This window comes from Neovison vison, chromosome 13 (genome assembly GCF_020171115.1).
Source record: "Neovison vison isolate M4711 chromosome 13, ASM_NN_V1, whole genome shotgun sequence".
Classification (NCBI taxonomy): Eukaryota; Metazoa; Chordata; class Mammalia; order Carnivora; family Mustelidae; genus Neogale; species Neogale vison.
In genome coordinates this window covers 128,925,816-128,943,263 of record NC_058103.1, presented here as the reverse complement: position 1 = coordinate 128,943,263, position 17,448 = coordinate 128,925,816, and the positions used below count along the sequence as shown (strand labels likewise).

General features: G+C 36.5%; 1 protein-coding gene across 5 annotated transcripts in view; it reads left to right on the top strand.

Annotated features, from left to right (window-relative positions):
- Positions 1-17,448, top strand: part of HERC2 (HECT and RLD domain containing E3 ubiquitin protein ligase 2) — a 250,796-nt gene that overhangs the window by 26,703 nt on the left and 206,645 nt on the right. For all 5 annotated transcript variants that reach the window (XM_044232144.1, XM_044232143.1, XM_044232140.1 and 2 more), the window contains exon 4: positions 13,917-14,054. In XM_044232144.1, coding sequence (XP_044088079.1) covers positions 13,917-14,054 — 138 coding nt within the window. The remainder of the gene's footprint in view (positions 1-13,916; positions 14,055-17,448) is intronic.

Below are 17,448 nucleotides of genomic sequence, written 5' to 3'. Positions count from 1 at the left end.
GCTGATTATCTATTGCAGGTGCAGACTAGTTCTCCCCTCACCCTTAATACATTTCCTCATGTCTTACTGGCCCAAGGCTATGTCCTGCTCCAGCTTTTAGGACCAGCTCTTTGACTGAAAATACTTCTTCCAGACTGTCTTCCAGCTATCCTCCCTGCTCCTTGATACTTGACGCAGGACCCTTGCCAAATCCAGATTTGTACTGATTATGTGCTATGTCTTTTCTAGAGGTTCATTTGGGCTATAGAAGTCGTCTTACTTTTGTATCAAAGTGTTTACCATGGTGCTTTGATGTGCTGGGTGGTAAATACATGTTTGAACTTAATTGAAATTTATTGTAATTTTAGGGAAAAGCAGTTAAACAGTTTCTGTTTTTAAAATTAATAGGGTATAGTTTATTTCTTTTAGGTATTTAGTTCAGTGAATTTGAACAGATATATAGGTTCACATAACCACCACTGTGATCATGATTCAGAACAGTTTCATCATCCTTAGAAAACTCTTTCCTGTTGCTCCTTGAGTCACACAGTCCCCCAACTCCTGATTTCTGGCAACCACTCATCTGTTGTCCATCATTGTGGTTTTGCCATTTTAAGAACTGTCATATAAATGGAATGATACATATATATATGACATTGATTTTTTTTTACTTTTAATTTTTTCAAGTTTTTTTGAAATGTAAATTTAACTAATTAACATATAGTTTATTTTTAGTTTCAGAGGTAGAGTTTAGTGACTGATCAGTCTTATATCATACCCAATGCTTAGTACATCCCGGGCCCTCCTTATTGTCTCTCACCCAGTTACCCCATCCCTCTCCCTTTCTCCCCTTCCCTCAGCTTGTTTCATATAGTGAAGAATCTCTTATGGTTTCCCCCCCACTCTGGTTTTGTGTTTTTTTTTCCCTCCCTTCCCCTCTGATGCTGTTTTGTTTCTTAAATTTCACATATGAGTGAAATCATATGATAATTGTCTTTCTCTGATTGGCTTATTTGCTTAGCAAATAAGAACCCTCTAGTTCTGTTCATTTCATTGCAAATGGCAAGATTTATTTATTTTTTGATGGCTGAGTAATATTCCATTTCATACACACACACACACACACCAGTTCTTTTTTATCTCTTCATCTATTGGTGGACATCTTGGCTCTTCCCATAGTTTGGCTGTTTTGGACATTGCTGCTATGAACATTGGGGTGCAGGTTCCCCTTTGGATCACTGCATTTGTATCTTCAGGTAAATACCTAGTAGTGTAATTGCTGGGTCCTAGGATAGCTTTGTTTTTAACTTTTTGAGAAACCTCCATACTGTTTTTCAGAGTGGCTATACCAGCCTGCATGCCTACCAACTGTGTAAGAGTTCTCTGGATCCTCAGCAACAACTATCGTTTCCGGACTTAATTTTAGCCATTCTGATTGGTGTGAGGTGGTATTTTGTAGTTTTCATTTGGATTTCCCTGATGTTGAGAATTTTTTCATGTGTCTTTTGGCCATTTGTATGTCTTCTTTGGAGAAATATCTGTTCATGTCTTCTGCCCATTTCTTGATTGGATTATTCGTTTTTTGGGTGTTGAGTGTTGAGTGTGAGTTCTTTATAGATCTTGGATACTATACTAGCTCTTTATTAGTAAGATGTTTGCAAGTATCTGCTCCCATTCTGTTGATGTGTTTTGGTTTTGTCGACTGTTTCCTTTGAAGTGCAGAAGCTTTTTATCTTGATGAAGTCCCAATAGTTTACTTTTGCCTTTGCTTCCCTTGCCTTTGGAGACATGTCTAGCAAGATGTTGCTGTGGATGAGGTCACAGAGGTGGTTGCCTGTGTTCTCCTCTAGGGTTTTGATGAATTCCTCTCTCACATTTTCAGTCTTTCATCCATTTTGAGTCTGTTTTTGTGTATGGTGAAAGGAAATGGTCCAGTTTCATTCTTCTGCATGTGGCTGTCCAATTTTCCCAACACCTTTTGTTGGTGAGACTGTCTTTTTTCCATTGGATATTATTTCTTGCTTTGTTGAAGATTAGACCATAGAGGTGAGGGTCCATTTCTTGGTTCTCTATTCTGTCCCACTGATATGTGTGTCTTTTTTTGTGCCTGTACTATACTATCTTGATGATGACAGCTTGAAGTCTGGAATTGTGATGCCACCAGCTTTGGTTTTCTTTTTCAACTTTCTTTTGGCTATTCAGGGTCTTTTCTGGTAACACACAGATTTTTAGGATTGTTTGTTCCAGCTCTGTGAAAAGTGTTGATGGTGTTTTGATAGGAATTGCATTGAATGTGTAGATTGCTCTAGGTAGCATAGATATTTTAACCATATTTAACCATATTTGTTCTTCCAATCCATGAGCATGGAATGTTTTTCCATTTCTTTGTGTCTTCTCAGTTTCTTTCATAGGTGTTCTATAATTTTCAGAGTACAGATCTTTTACCTCTTTGGTTAGGTTTATTCCTAGGTACCTAGTGATTTTTGGTGTAATTGTTAATGGGATCGATTCCTTAATTTCTCTTTCTTTAGTTAACATTGTTAGTGTATAGAAATGCAACTGATTTCTGTGCATTGATTTTATATCCTGCTGCTTTGCTGGATTCCTGTATGGGATCTAGCAATTTTGGGATGGAGTCTTTAGTGTTTTTCACATAGAGTATCATGTAACCTATGAAGAGTGAGAGTTTGACTTCTTCTGATTGGATATCTTTTATTATTATTATTATTATTATTATTATTATTATTATGTTTTATTGTGTGGTTGAGGTGGCTAGGACTTCCAGGACTATGTTGAACAGAAGTGGTGAGAGTGGATATCCCTGTCATGTTCCTGATCTTAGAGAAAAAAGCTCTTAGTTTTTATACCCCCCTCACTTTCAATCTGGAGGTGTCTTTGGCTCCAAGTGTATCTCTTATAGACCACATAGTGATGGGTCTTGCTTTTTTATTCAGTCTGATACCTTTGTCTTTTGAATGAGCATTTAACACATTTACACTCAGTGTAACCATTGAAGGATATAAATTTAGTGCCGTTGTATTACATATAAAATTACTTTCTGTATATTGTCTCTGGTTTTTTTTTTTCTGGTGCATTTTACTTTTGAGCCCTCTCTTCAAATAACAGAGTTCCTTTAATATTTCTTGCAGGGCTGGTTTGGTGTTCACAAATTCCTTTAGTTTCTCTTTGTCCTGGAAGCTCTTTATCTCTCCTTTTATTCTGAATGACAGGCTGGCTGGATAAAGTATTTTGGCTGTGTATTTTTCCTATTTACACATCGAATAATTACATCATGGCAGTCCTTTCTGGCCCCTCTGTGGATAGTTATATTACCAGTCTTATGTTTCTACCCTTGTAGGTTAAGAGTCTCTTTTCCCAAGCTGCTTTCATGATTTTCTTTGTCTCTGAAATTTGCAAGATTTTATACGTTCCTATTATATGTCTAGTTGTTCACCTATTTGTATTGATTTTGAGGGTGGTTCTCTGTGCCTCCTGGACTTGAATGCCTGTTTTCTTTCCCAGATTAGGGAAGTTCTCAGCTATATTTTGCTCAAATATACCTTCTATTCATCTCTCTCGCTCTCTTTCCCTTCTTCTGGGACCCAAATTATTCTAAAATGGTTTCGCTTTATGGTTCACTTATCTTTTGAATTATCCCCTTGTGCTCCATTGGTTGTTTATCTCTCCTTTTCTCAACTTTTTATTCTCCATCTTTTGTCTTCTGTATACCTTATTCTCTCTTCTGCCTCACTTATCCTAGCACCTAGAGCTTCCATTTTTTATTGCATTTCATTAACAGCCTTTTTAAATTTCAACCTGATTAGATTTTAGTTCTTTTATTTTTCCAGGAAGGATTCTCTAATTGTATGGCTTTTTTCAAGACCAGCTAGTATCTTTATAATTGTTATTCTGAACCCTGGTTCTGTCATCTTACTTCTATCCACTCTGATTAGGTCCCTGGCAGTCAGTATGGCCTCTTTTCTTTTTTTGAGGTGATTTTTTTTTTTAAAAAGATTTTATTTATTCATTTGACAGAGAGAAATCACAAGTAGATGGAGAGGCAGGCAGAGAGAGAGAGAGAGAGAGAGAGGGAAGCAGGCTCCCTGCCGAGCAGAGAGCCCAATGCGGGACTCAATCCCAGGACCCTGAGATCATGACCTGAGCCGAAGGCAGCGGCTTTCCCCACTGAGCCACCCAGGCGCCCCTTGAGGTGATTTTTTTGTCTTGTTATTCTGTCCAGATAAGAATAGAGGAATGAGAGATCAAAACACTGAAATAGAAATGACTCCAGAGAATTACACACTAAACAAATCACGAGAGACCAGAAACCAGTAACAACAACAAAAAAGGCAATATACATATATATGTTATACAAAAGAATGTGTGTGTGTATACATATGTGTATATATATGTATACACACATATATATTTATGTGTATATTATTTAAATGTGTATGTATATATTATTATATATGTGCATATTATGTGTATAAAATACATGTATCATGTAAATATATGTATATATTTATATATAAACTTACAATTTTATATAAATTTATATAAACATATTTATATATTTATAAGTAAATATATAAAAATATATGTATTTATATACCTAAATTTAAATACAGTGAAAGGATAGAATGTAACTATAAAATGAAAATTAAAAAAGACATAAAAGAAAGAATGTAGTCAGGTGAACAGAACAGAGCAATTATGTTTTTATGTTTTGGTCTGTCAGAAGAAACTACATCCTTAAATTGTAAAGGAAAACACACACATATATACAGAAATAAAATTAAATGCAATGAATGTAACTGTAAAAATGAAAATTAATAAAGTTAAGAGAGTTGATAAGAAATCCATTGAAAAGTTAAAAGAAGAAAGTTAAAATTGAAACAAAGAATCATGAGGAAAAAAGCTATAATTCTATATACCGTTTTCCCTTAGCACTGGAGTTTTGTAGTTTTCAGTTCCGTGTGTAATCAGTAAATTTGGTCTTAGCCAGATTTTCTTGCTGATATTCTGGGGGAAGGACCTGTTGCTTTGATTCTCAGTTGTCTTTGCTGGGGCATAATTGCTTCCCTCTTGCCAGGGGGCTGGGCTCTGTATAAGCACCTCCAGATTGCTCTGTGTAACTTTTGTTCCCTGAAGGCTTTTCCCACCACTTTAAAGGATGAAAATAAAAATGGCAGCACCTCATCTCCAGGAGTTGAAAGCCCCCACTCTTCAGTGCACCCTCAAGGAAAAGCAGTCAATCACTTTTGTCTCCATGATTTTCCCTCCACACTCTGGGTTCACCGAGTTTGTGACAGTGTTTTTTTAATCATAGGTATGGGCCTCTGGTTTGAATCTCCAAACTTAGCAGACTCCTTTGGCATGCACCTCACCACTCCTGTCCGGGGAAGGAGGAAGGTCTCCCCTTGGTTCTGTCACTTGCTGGGCTCCTGCTCAGAGAGCAGTTGCCCAGCTGTGCTGCAGTTCAGGATTTATGCCCACTCCTGGGCTCCCTGACTGTAGCTGGCTTCTCTACTCTGATGTTTCGGAACTCTGCCACACTCAGGTCCCCCATTCTTTTATGACCCCAGGGATCCTGAGACCGCATTCTCCCACCTAGAGTTCTGTCAGTTTTGCCACCTGAGCACTTTTCAGGCAGGGACGTCTCTCACCCAATACGACTTTTGTTAAGTTCTGGTTTTGTGCTCCACTCCTCTATCACTTTCTGGTAGTGGGCTTGCAGAGGGTCCTCCCCGTATGGTTTACTCTTGTGATTTATTGCATCAGATTGACTTCTCAGCACCTCCTACCTTGTAAAATGTGATCACTTTTCTATTTGTAGAATTAAAACAATTCTTTTCTTAGACGTCCAGTTCAGTTCACAGGTGTTTAGAATGATAGCTATCTAGCTGAATTCCAGGAATCAGGTGAAGCTAGGGTCCCCTACTCCTCTATCATCTTCCTCTAAATCCACATTATGTAACATTTTAAAGTTGACTTCCTTTACTCACTAGTTGTATCTTTACAATTCATCCATATTGTTGTATCAGCAGTTCTTTTTATTACTGAGTAATATTCCATAATTTGAATATATGACACTGTATTAATCCATTTATCTACTAAAGGACATTTTGGTTGTTACCATTTTTTTTGTAATTATAATAATGGTGCTATTAACATTTCTGTACACATTTTTCATGGATATAGTCTCCATTTCTCTAGGATAAATACCTAGTAGTGTGATTGTTGGTCTATATGGTAAGGGCAGTTTTCATTTTATACAAAACTGCCCTTTTGTTTTTCAAAGTGGCTTTATCATTTTGCCTTCCCTCTAGCACTGTGTGTTTAGTGCCTGTTGCTCTGTATTCTTGTCAGCCCTTGCACTTCTAATTTTAGCTGTTCTTATAATTATGTAGTATGAGCTCATCGTGTAGTATGAGCTCATCACCTTAATGGCAAATGACATTGAATACCCTTTCATGTGGTTATTTTTCATCCTTATATCCTTTTTGGTGAAGTTTCTCTTTACATCTTTTTATTAATTGGTGAATTAGGTTGTTTGTTTTCTTTTTGTTTGGTTTTGAGAATATTTTATGGATTGTATTTTCATTCTAGGTTCTTTCTCAGATACATCATTTATAAATATTTTCTCTCAAGTCTAGTACCTAATTTTTCATTCTCTTAATATGTATTTTATAATTTTTTCTTTTATGAATTATGTTTTTGGTCTCATGTATAAGAATTTTTTTGATTAGTGTTTGGTAACAAAGATATTCTCCTATGTTCTCTTCTAAGAGTTTTATAGTTTTTCATTTTGTTATTAGATCTTTGGTTCATTTTGAGTTAACTTTTGTATAAAGTATAAGGTTTGGGTTGAAGCTATTTTTTATTTTTCATACGGATATCCAGTTTTTCTAATACTGTCCTTTTCCCATTGAGTTGCTTTTGTATTTTGTCAAAATTAATTGACTCCTTTTGTATGTGATTATTCCTGGACTTTCCAGTTATTGATATGTTTCTTTATTAATGGCACACTGATTACTGTGGCTTTATAGTATTAAAATTGGTTTTGTTACTGCGGCTTTATAGTATTAAATTGCTTCTTCCAACTTTATTGTTAGTTTTTGTAGTTGTTTTATTTATTCTAGTTTTTGCTCTTAAATGTACATTTTAAAATGGTGATTCTCAGTTGTCTGGGTGGCTCACTTAGTTAAGCATCTGCTTTCAGCTCAGGTGATGATCCCAGCCTGGGTGGCTCACTTAGTTAAGCATCTGCTTTCAGCTCAGGTCATGATCCCAGAGTCCCAGTATCGAGCCCTACATCAGACTCCCTGCTCAGCAGGGGAGTCTGCTTCTACCGCTGTCCTTTACCCTGCTTGTGCTCCCTGCCTTGCTCTCAAATAAATAAGATCTTTAAGAAAAATCAGCTTATCTAATATCAGCAAAAAAATTCTTGCTTGGTTTTTGCTTGGTATTGTGCTAGATCTATAGATCAGTTTGGGGAGAGTTAACATCATTGCTGTATTTTGTTTTTTAATTCATGAACATAGTATATCTTCATTTATTTAGGTAGTGTTTTATTTCTTTCATCAGGATTTTATACTATACAACATACATTTCCTAAGTGGGCTATGTTTTTGATAGTGTGTACCCAAGTATTTACTTCTTTTGGAGCTATTATAAATGTTAAATTTTTTTTGGTTTCCAACTGTATGGTGATATTATGTGGTGTAATTTCTGCATTATATCTGTTACATAGAAAACAGCATGTAGCTGGTACTATTTATTACATTTTTTTGTGTTGATTTTGTCGCCTATGATCTTGCTAAACTCATAAGGCAGTATTTTTTTGTTTGTTTGTTTGTAGATTTCTTGGGATTTTCTTGAAGACAATCATGTAGTTTGTGAAGAGGAACAGTTTTTATCTTCTTTTATCTTACTGCTTTAACTAGGACTTCCAGTACAGTATCAAATAGGGATAAAGAGAATGGACATCCTTACCTTACTCCTTATCTTAAGGGAAAAGGATTCTTTTTTTTTTTTTTAAATTATAAAGTGTGATGAACTATAGAGTTCTGTAGATGTTCTTTATCAGGTTGAGGAATTTCTCATCTCTTCCTAATTTGTTGAGAACTTTTGTCCTGAATGAATGATACATATTGTCAAAAGCTTTTTATACATCACTAGTATCAAGTGATTCTTATTTCTGTTGGGGATTACATTGATTGATTTACAAACATTGAACCAGCATTGTATTCCTGGGATATACTTCTCTTGGTTATAGTGTATTATTCTTTATATGTATTGTTGGATTCAGTTTACTAATAGTCTGTTGAGAATTTTGCATGTATGTTCATTAGGGATATTTATTTATAGCTGCGTTTTCTGTATGATTGACCTTGAACAATATGGGTTTGAACTGTGTCTGTTCACTTCTATGCACATAATTTATAGTACTATAAATGTATTTTCTCTTCCTTATGGTTTTCCTGATATTTTCTTTTCAGTAGCTGACTTTATTGTAATGGTACAGTATAGAATACATATACAAAACGTGTGTTAATTGGCGATTTATGTCATCAGTAAGGCTTATGGTCAACAGTAGGCTATATTTGTAGTTAAGTTTTTAGGGAGTCCAAAGTTATGTGCAGATTTTCAATAGGCATGGAATTGGTACCCCAACCCCCTTGTTGTTCAAAGGTTAACTGTACTCTTGTTTGTCTACTTTTGGTGTTAGAGTAATACTGGTTTTGTAAAACGAGTTGGGAATGTTCCTCCTCCCGTTTTCTGAGAGAGATTGTGTAGAATTGGTATAAATTTCTTATGTAAGTATTTAGTTGAATTCTCCATTGAAATCTGCTAGGTCTTGGGCACCTGGGTGGCTCAGTGGGTTAAGCTGCTGCCTTCGGCTCAGGTAATGATCTCAGGGTCCTGGGATCGAGTCCCGCATCAGGCTCTCTGCTCAGCAGGGAGCCTGCTTCCTCCTCTCTCTCTCTCTGCCTGCCTCTCTGCCTACTTGTGATCTCTCTCTGTCAAATAAATAAAATCTTAAAAAAAAAAAAAAAGAAATCTGCTAGGTCTTGAGGTTTCTATTTCAAAAGGTTTTAAATTCGGAAGTAGATTTCTTGAATAGTTATCATACTATTTAGCTTATGTAGTTTGTCTTGGATGAGTTTCTATGGTTTGTTTTTGAGGAACTGGTCAATGTCTACTAAATTGTTTAATTTATGTGTTTAGAGTTTATGTAGTATTCTTTTTTCCTTTTAGTATCCTCACAGGCTGTAGAGATAGCCTTTGTTTGTTCGTGATTTATTTTATTTTTTTTAAGATTTTATTTTATTTATTTGAGAGAGAGAGACAGTGAAAGAGAGCATGAGCGAGGAGAAGGTCAGAGAGCGAAGCAGACTCCCCATGGAGCTGGGAGCCTGATGTGGGACTCGATCCCGGGACTCCAGAATCACGCCCTGAGCCGGAGTCAGTCGTTTAACCAACTGCGCCACTCAGGCGTCCCCGTGATTTTTTTTTTTAAAGATTTTATTTATTTATTCGACAGAGAGAGAGAGAGGAGGAAGCAGGCTCCCCGCTGAGCAGAGAGCCCGATGTGGGACTCAATCCCAGGACCCTGGGATCATGACCTGAGCCGAAGGCAGCGGCCTAACCCACTGAGCCACCTAGGCGCCCCGTTCGTGATGTTTTAATTACTGTGTTTCTCTCCCCCACCACCAGTAGTCTTATGCAAGGTTTATCAATTTTATTGATCTTTTCAACAAATCAACTTAGTTTCATTGATTTATTTTCTGTTTTTCTGTTTTCAGTTTTATTTGTTTATGTTCTTATTCCCCTCTTACTGCTTGCTTTTGGTTTCTTTTGCTTTTCTCTTTCTAGTTTCTTAAGGTAGAAGTTTTGATTGTTGACTTCAGACCTTTTTCTCTTTGCTAACATAAACTTTTAATAATACAAATTCTCCCTGTAAGCAGTATTTTAAGTGCACCCTACGTATTTTGATGTATTTTCGTTCAATTAAAAACATTTATTTATTTATTTAATATTTAATTACATTTCTGTTGAGACCTGTGCATTACTTTGAAATGTGTTGTTTAATTCCCAGGTCTTTTGACATTGTCTAGTTGTCTTTCTGTCATTGATTTCTAGTTTAATGGCATATTGAGAGGACATAGGTTTAATATGGTTGATTTCAACTCATTTAAATTTGTTAAGATTTGTTTTATGACCTAAGATGTGGTGTTGTCTTGGTGAATAGTCAATATGTGTACTTCACCATTCTAGAGGATACAAATCTTGAAATCAAGGTGTCACTTTTTTTAGAATGATACTCTTGGGATGCTTGGGTGACTCAGTTGTTATGCATCTACCTTTGGCTTGGGTCATGATCCCAGAGTCCTGGGATTGAGCCCCACATTAGGCTCCCTGCTCAGCAGGGAGCTTGCTTCTCCCTCTCCTACTCTCTCTGCTTGTGTTCCCTCTCATGCTGTCTCTTTCTCTGTCAAATAAATAAAATCTCTTAGGAAAAAAAAAAGGAATGATATTCTACTGTAGTTGGGTGGCTCAATGTGTAAAATGTTGATTGCATCCTTTTGATTGATGATCATGATGTTCAGTTCCTTAATTTTGCTGGTTTTCTTTCTACTTGTTCTGTTACTGAGAGGGTAGTGTTGATATCTCTAATATAATTGTGGATTTGTCCATCTTTCTATTCAGTTCTCAGTTTGTGTTTTGAGGTGTTACTGTTGACTTCATACACATGTTTTTTTCTTGGTGAATTTACCCCTTTATTATTATGTGTTACTCCTGTTTATCTCTGGTAATTTTCTTTGCTGTGGAATTTGTTTTGTCTCATTAATATAGCCGTTTCAACTTTCTTTCATTAGTGTTTCTTGTTATTTTTTCCACTCATTTACATTTAATTGCTTTGTATCATTATATATAAATGAGTTTTTTATTTTTATTTTTAAAAATTTATTTATTTATTTATTTATTTGACAGAGGGAGAGAGAGCGCACAAGTAGGCAGAGCGAGAACATGAGCAGGCATAGTGGCAGGCAGAGGGAAAGGGAGAAGCAGGCTCCCCACTGAGCAGGGAGCCTGATACAGGGTTCAATTCCGGGACCCTGGGATCATGACCTGAGCCGAAGGCAGACGCTTAATTGACTGAGCCACTGAGGCGCCCCTATTAATGAGTTTTTTAAAGATAGCTTGTGATTGGGTCTTTTTTTTTTTTTAAATCAAGCTTGTAGGATGCTGCTTTCATGACCCAAAGTGTAGTGGGGAGCTGGGTGTGTGGAGGGTTATAGGCTCAGGGTCTTTGAGAGCCTCTGTTTCCCGGAAAGCTGAGTATATGGTTACCATTTTCCACTAATGATAAATAGCATCTGTCTGGGAAGGGCAGTTTTTTTTTCTGCATCTGAATCCTGTAGGTAGCATGTTGTCATCACAGGTGGTCCAGAGACTCCAGGGTGCATGAGATGAACTTCCTAAAGCCTCTTGGTGAAGATGTCTCTGAGGGTGCTAAGAAGGAGTATTTGTATTAGTTTCCTAGGGCTGTTGTAACAGAGTGCTACAGGCTGGGAAATCTTAAACAACAGAAACATATTGTCTCACAGTTCTGGGGACTACAGGTCTAAAATCAAGGTGTCAGCAGGATTGCATCCTTTTGAAGGTTATGAGAAAAGGCTGTGTTCCAAGCCTTTGTCCTTCTCGATGGCTGCCTTTTCCCCGTGTCTTCACATTGTCTTTCCTTTGTGTATGTCTGTCTGTGTTCAAATTCATTCTTTTTGTAAGGACACTGGTCATATTGGATTAGGGCCTACCCTTATGACTTCTTAATTTGATCATCTGAAGATCCCCTATTTGCAAATAAGGTCACACTCATAGGTACAGGAAGTTAGGACTTGAACATATTACCAAAAAATCTGTATTTAATGCCCAGTTGGATATTTCTGTGAATAATAGAGGTATTGTTAGTCATAGGAAGTTGAAAGAATGGGACACCTGATGTGTACCAGTGGCAGAGGTCCTTTCTTCAGCTTCAGGAACTGCAGATTAAGTTAATCAACTTCATAGTTCCTGGCACACCATTTCAACTCCATCTTTTAAAATGTTTTCCTTTCTTTTTGGGTGCCTGGGTGGCTCAGTTGGTTGGGCGACTGCCTTTGGCTCAGGTCATGATCCTGGAGTCCCGGGATCGAGTCCCACATCAGACTCCCTGCTTGGCGGGGAGTCTGCTTCTCTCTCTGACCCTCCCCATCTCGTGCTCTGTCTCTCTCTTATTCTCTGTCTTTCAAATACATAAATACATAAATAAAATCTTTAAAAAAATGTTTTCCTTTCTAATGTGTTTATGTATCATTATGAAACATTCTAGTGTTAAATGCATGCATTTTTAGGTTGCATTAATGGAATGTATGGTTCCTTAGCCCGAGTTTGTTCCCTAGTACTGTTTTTTTTTTTTTTTTTTTTTGATGGAGAGAGAGAGAATACAAGTAGGCAGAGAGGCAGGCAGAGAGAGAGAGTGGGGAAGCAAGCTCCCCACTGAGCAGAGAGCCCAACGTGGGGCTCGATCCCAGGACCCTGAGATCATGACCCGAGCTGTAGGCAGAGGTTTAACCCACTGAGCCACCCAGGCGCCCCTAGTACTGTATTTAAAGTCATATTCATATAGTACATTGGATTGCTGTGGGTTTCTGCCCTCTGCATTCTTCTAATTGTGGGCCTGTATGGAAGCTTTGTGAGCATAGCCCCTGGAAGGGATTAGAGGACCTTGTATGTAACTCAGTTGATTGCTGTCCAGTCTAGTTACATGGGGTCCACCCCTTTGGCCAGTTGTGCCTGAAGGTTTATGTCCCTGGCTCCAATTATTTGACATTATTTAATTATCAAACAGATCATTGAAAGCTTACTTCTGGGCATGTGTTGTTCTAGGCACTTGGGTTTTATCAGTGAATAAAACCAGATGAAATGGGAAAAAATTCCTGTTTTGGAGCCAACAATTGTCTATTTGGTGAATGTAAAGTAATATTTCATTGTTTTAATTTAAATTTTTTAAACAGAATTTGAGTATCTCTTCATAGCATTAGTTATTTGGGATTCCTTCTGTTTGATATCTGGTATTTTTCTCTTATAAATTGCAGGAGTTCCTTAATATTTGTTACTTGTTGGTTTCAGTTAATTTTAGATACTTCTTACTGTTTGTAATATGATATAATCCCTTTCACAGATTTAGATGTTTATTTCTTTCATTTAGAAAATAATTCATTTAGTAAGGGCATTCTAGGATAGGACACATTTATACTTCAAGGTTAGGTTCTGTCTTTATTTGCTGTGCGTAGGAGTTTCATGACATTTGTTCTTGACTGAAACTTTAAATTGTCAGTGGCCCAAAGTCCTGATGTTCAGCCTTTTTGTGTGTCTGAATGCTCTGAATTATATTTTGTCGATGGCAGTGATTCTGTGTAGCAGTGGTTCTCAGTTGGTGGAACCAACCAATATAGAGTTAAAAATGGTTTTTGAATCATGCTACCATTTCATATCCTCCTTTCTTTTGGACACAGCAATTGGCGATCACTGGATAAAAGCAGTTCATATGAAATTCAGTTAGGTAATATCAAAGACTAAGTTTGTTAGTTGTGAAATGTAATAGGAAATTAATGGAATACTTTAGGAGACCTGCTTCAAAGAAGAATTTGAATGATATATTGATTTCTTTATTAAAGGGCCACTAAACTATTCATTACTTCATAAATCACACTGTACCTTTGTGGTGATGACTCATATTATTTTCTTTTAATCATCATATTCAACGAATAATGTATATTGTAACTTAACCTTTCCATTTCTGGGAGGGACATTTGCAAAGAGACTGATGAGTGGATGTTACATTCTGAAAAGGAATTTAATAGTTTTTAAAATTTTTGATTTTCCAGATGATGGTGTTGATACTCAAAGTGGAACAAAGAAAGAAGATCTGAATGACAAAGAGAAAAAAGATGAAGAAGAAACTCCTGTACCTGCATGTAGGGCCAAATTAATCCTAGAGAGCTGGGTATGGGGCAAGCAACCAGGTATTGCAAACTGAGATTCTAATACTTTGGAAAGCTTGATCTGGCACTTCTTTTCTAGATACCATAAATAGATTTTTTTTGTTGTTGTTATGGAATTCTTAAAAGTTTAACTGAAAATCTTTTGATATTATGGTAAACTCTACATGACCTACAATTTACCATTTCAATTATTTTTATGTATACAGTTCAAGGACATTTAAGATGTTCACCTTGTTTTGTAATCACCACCACCATCCACTTCCAAAACCTTTTCATCTTTCCAAAATGAAACTCTGTACTTACTAAATGGTAACTCCTCTTTCTTCTCTACTCTCAGCCCCTGGAGACTACAATTTTACTCTCTGTTTTTAGAATTCTCACTAGTCTAGTTACTTGGTGTAAGTGCAGTGATATAGAATTTGTCTTTTTATGTCTGGCTGATTTCATTATTTAGCCTAATATCTTCAAGTCTTGTCCATATTGTAGTATGTGTCAGAATTTCCTTCCTTTTAAAAACTGAATAGTAAAAAAACAAAAAACAAAAAACAAAAAAACTGAATAGTATTCCGTAATATGTATATATTGCATTTTGTTTATCCATTCATCCATGGATGGGCATTTATGTTGCTTCCACCTTTTAGCTATTTTTTTTTTTTAAAGATTTTATTTATTTATTTGACAGAGAGAGATCACAAGTAGACAGAGAGGCAGGCAGAGAGAGAGGGAAGCAGGCTCCCTGCCGAGCAGAGAGCCCGATGCGGAACTCGATCCCAGGACCCTGAGATCACGACCTGAGCTGAAGGCAGCGGCTTAACCCACTGAGCCACCCAGGCGCCCCTTAGCTAATTTTTTAAAAAGATTTTATTTATTTATTTGACAGACAGAGTTCAGAAGTAGGCAGAGAGGCAGGCAGAGACAGAGGAAGGGAAGCAGGCTTCCCACTGACCCACTGAGCAGAGAGCCTGTTGTGGGGCTCAATCCCAGGACCCTGGGATCATGACCTGAGCCGAAGGCAGAGGCTTTAACCCACTGAGTCACCCAGGTGTCCCCACCTTTTAGCTATTTTGAATAATGCTGCTATGAGTGTATGTATACACAAGTTCTTCTTTCAGTTATTTGTGTATATACCCAGGTGTAGAGTTGCTGGATCATGTGGTAGTTCTCTGTTTAAGTTTTTAAGGACCTGGTGAACTTATCCACAGTGACTACACCAGATTATATCCCTACTGGGAACTTATGAATGATTCTGTTTCTCTGTGTCCATATCATCATTTGGCGTTGTCACTTTTTAAAAAATTCTAGCCATTCTGTTAAGTGTGTGGTGATACCTCATTGTGGTTTTAATTTGGGGTATATCCTGTGGCTCTTTACCTCTGTATCTCTTCAGTGGAATACTTGTTCATGTCTTTTGCCCATTTTCTGGTTAGATTTTTCTTTTTCTTTATCTTGTGTTTTGGGGGTTCTGCATATATTCCAGATAGTAGTCCTTTGTCTTGGATATGGTTTGCAAATAATTTCTCTCAGTTTATAGCCTATATTTTCATCCTCTCAGCAGTGTCTTAAGTGCAGCAATTGTAAAATTTTGATAAACTTCAGTGTGGACTTTGCTTCTTCCTCCTCCTCCTTCTTTTTCTTCTTCCTCCCCTTCCCCTGCTTCTTCCTCCTCCTCTTTGCCTAGCCCTAGAGCCTGAAGATTTTGCCCTATGCTTTTTCCTAAAAGTTTGTAGTTTTATGTTTTTCATATATGTTCCTGTTCATTTGAGTTAAATTTTGTGTGCAATGTAAGGTTTAGGTCAAGGTTTTTTTTGTTTTTGTTTTTTAATGCTTACAATAACTACTCCAACACCATTTTTTTTTTTTTTGAATCAGGCTAACTTTCTACTATGGAATTACTTCTGCACCTTTGTCAAGAATAAGTTGGGTATACTTGTGTGTTCTATTTCTCATTTCTTGTTTCTGTTCTAGTAATCCACGTATCTCTCTGCCCATACCACAGTCTTTATTATTATAGCTAAGAGTAAATCTTGAAATTGGATAGATTGGTTCTTCCCATTTTCTTCTTTTTACATTATTGTTCTAGCAATTCTAGTTCCTTTGCCTTTCCATATAAATTGTTAAATTAAAAAATATTTCGGGGCGCCTGGGTGGCTCAGAGGGTTGAAGCTTCTGCCTTCGGCTCAGGTCATGATCCCAGGGTCTTGGGATAGAGCCCCACATCAGGCTCTCTGCTCAGCAGGGAGCCTGCTTCCCTTCCTTTCTCTCTCTGTCCACCTCTCTGCCTGCTTGTGATTTCTGCCTGTCAAAAAAATAAATAAAATCTTTAAAAAAAAAATTTAAATCACTTTTTGGTAATTTAATACCTGTGTTCATTTCTAGTATATAGAAATACAGTTTTTTTTTTTATGTTTGTCTTGTGTCCTGCAACCTTGCTGAATTGACTAGGAAATTTTTAAAAAATTTTCTACCATAGACAGTTTATTTCTCCCTTTTCAATCCATTTGCCTTCCATTACATTTTTTTGCCTTACTGCTCTGGCTAGAACTTCTTTACTATGTTCTTTAAGAGTGGGGAGAATAACCTTACTTTATTCCTATCTTAGGGGGAAAACAGTCAGTCTTTTCATTGTTAAGTATAACATTAATGTAAGTTTTTGTAGATGCTTTTTATAAAGGTGAGGAAGTTCGTATCTATTCTGGTTTCCTGAGAGATTTTATCAAGAGTAAGTGTTGAACTTTGTCAAATGCTTTTTGTACATCTCTTGATGTACACTTGAGAATTTTTTTTTCCATTTAGTTTATTAATATGAAGGGTCTGGTTTTTGACTGTTAAATCAGCTTTGCAATCCTGGAATAAACCTCTTGGTCATGATGTATAATTCTTTTTATATGTTGCTTAATTCTACTTATGAATATTTTGATAAGGATTTTGTGCCTATATTCATGAGAACAATATTCCGTACTTTTTTTTTTGTTGTACTGTCTCTGGTTTTGATATCATGCTAATACTAGTCTCTTAAAATGAATTGTGAAGTAGCTCTTTTTCTTTTTTCCAGAAGCATTTGTTTAGAATCTGTATTAATTCTATTTTAATGTTTGGTAGCATTCTCCGGTGAAGCAATACGGACCTTGTGATTTACCTTTTGGGATTCTTAAAATTATGAATTCAGGTTTCTCAATAGTTGTAGAGCAAATTAAATGATCTGTTTCATATTTGCTGAATTGAGGTAGTTTGTATTTTTTAAGGAATCAGTCCATTTTGTCTAAGTTGTATAATTTATATGTGTAGAGTTTTTCCCTAGTATCTTCTAATTATATGTAGATCCTGTTTCTTTCTTGATATTGGTAATTTATGTTTATTCTTTTTTTGTGTTTTATCAGTCCTGCGTAGAGGTATAACAGTTCTATTGATCTTTTGC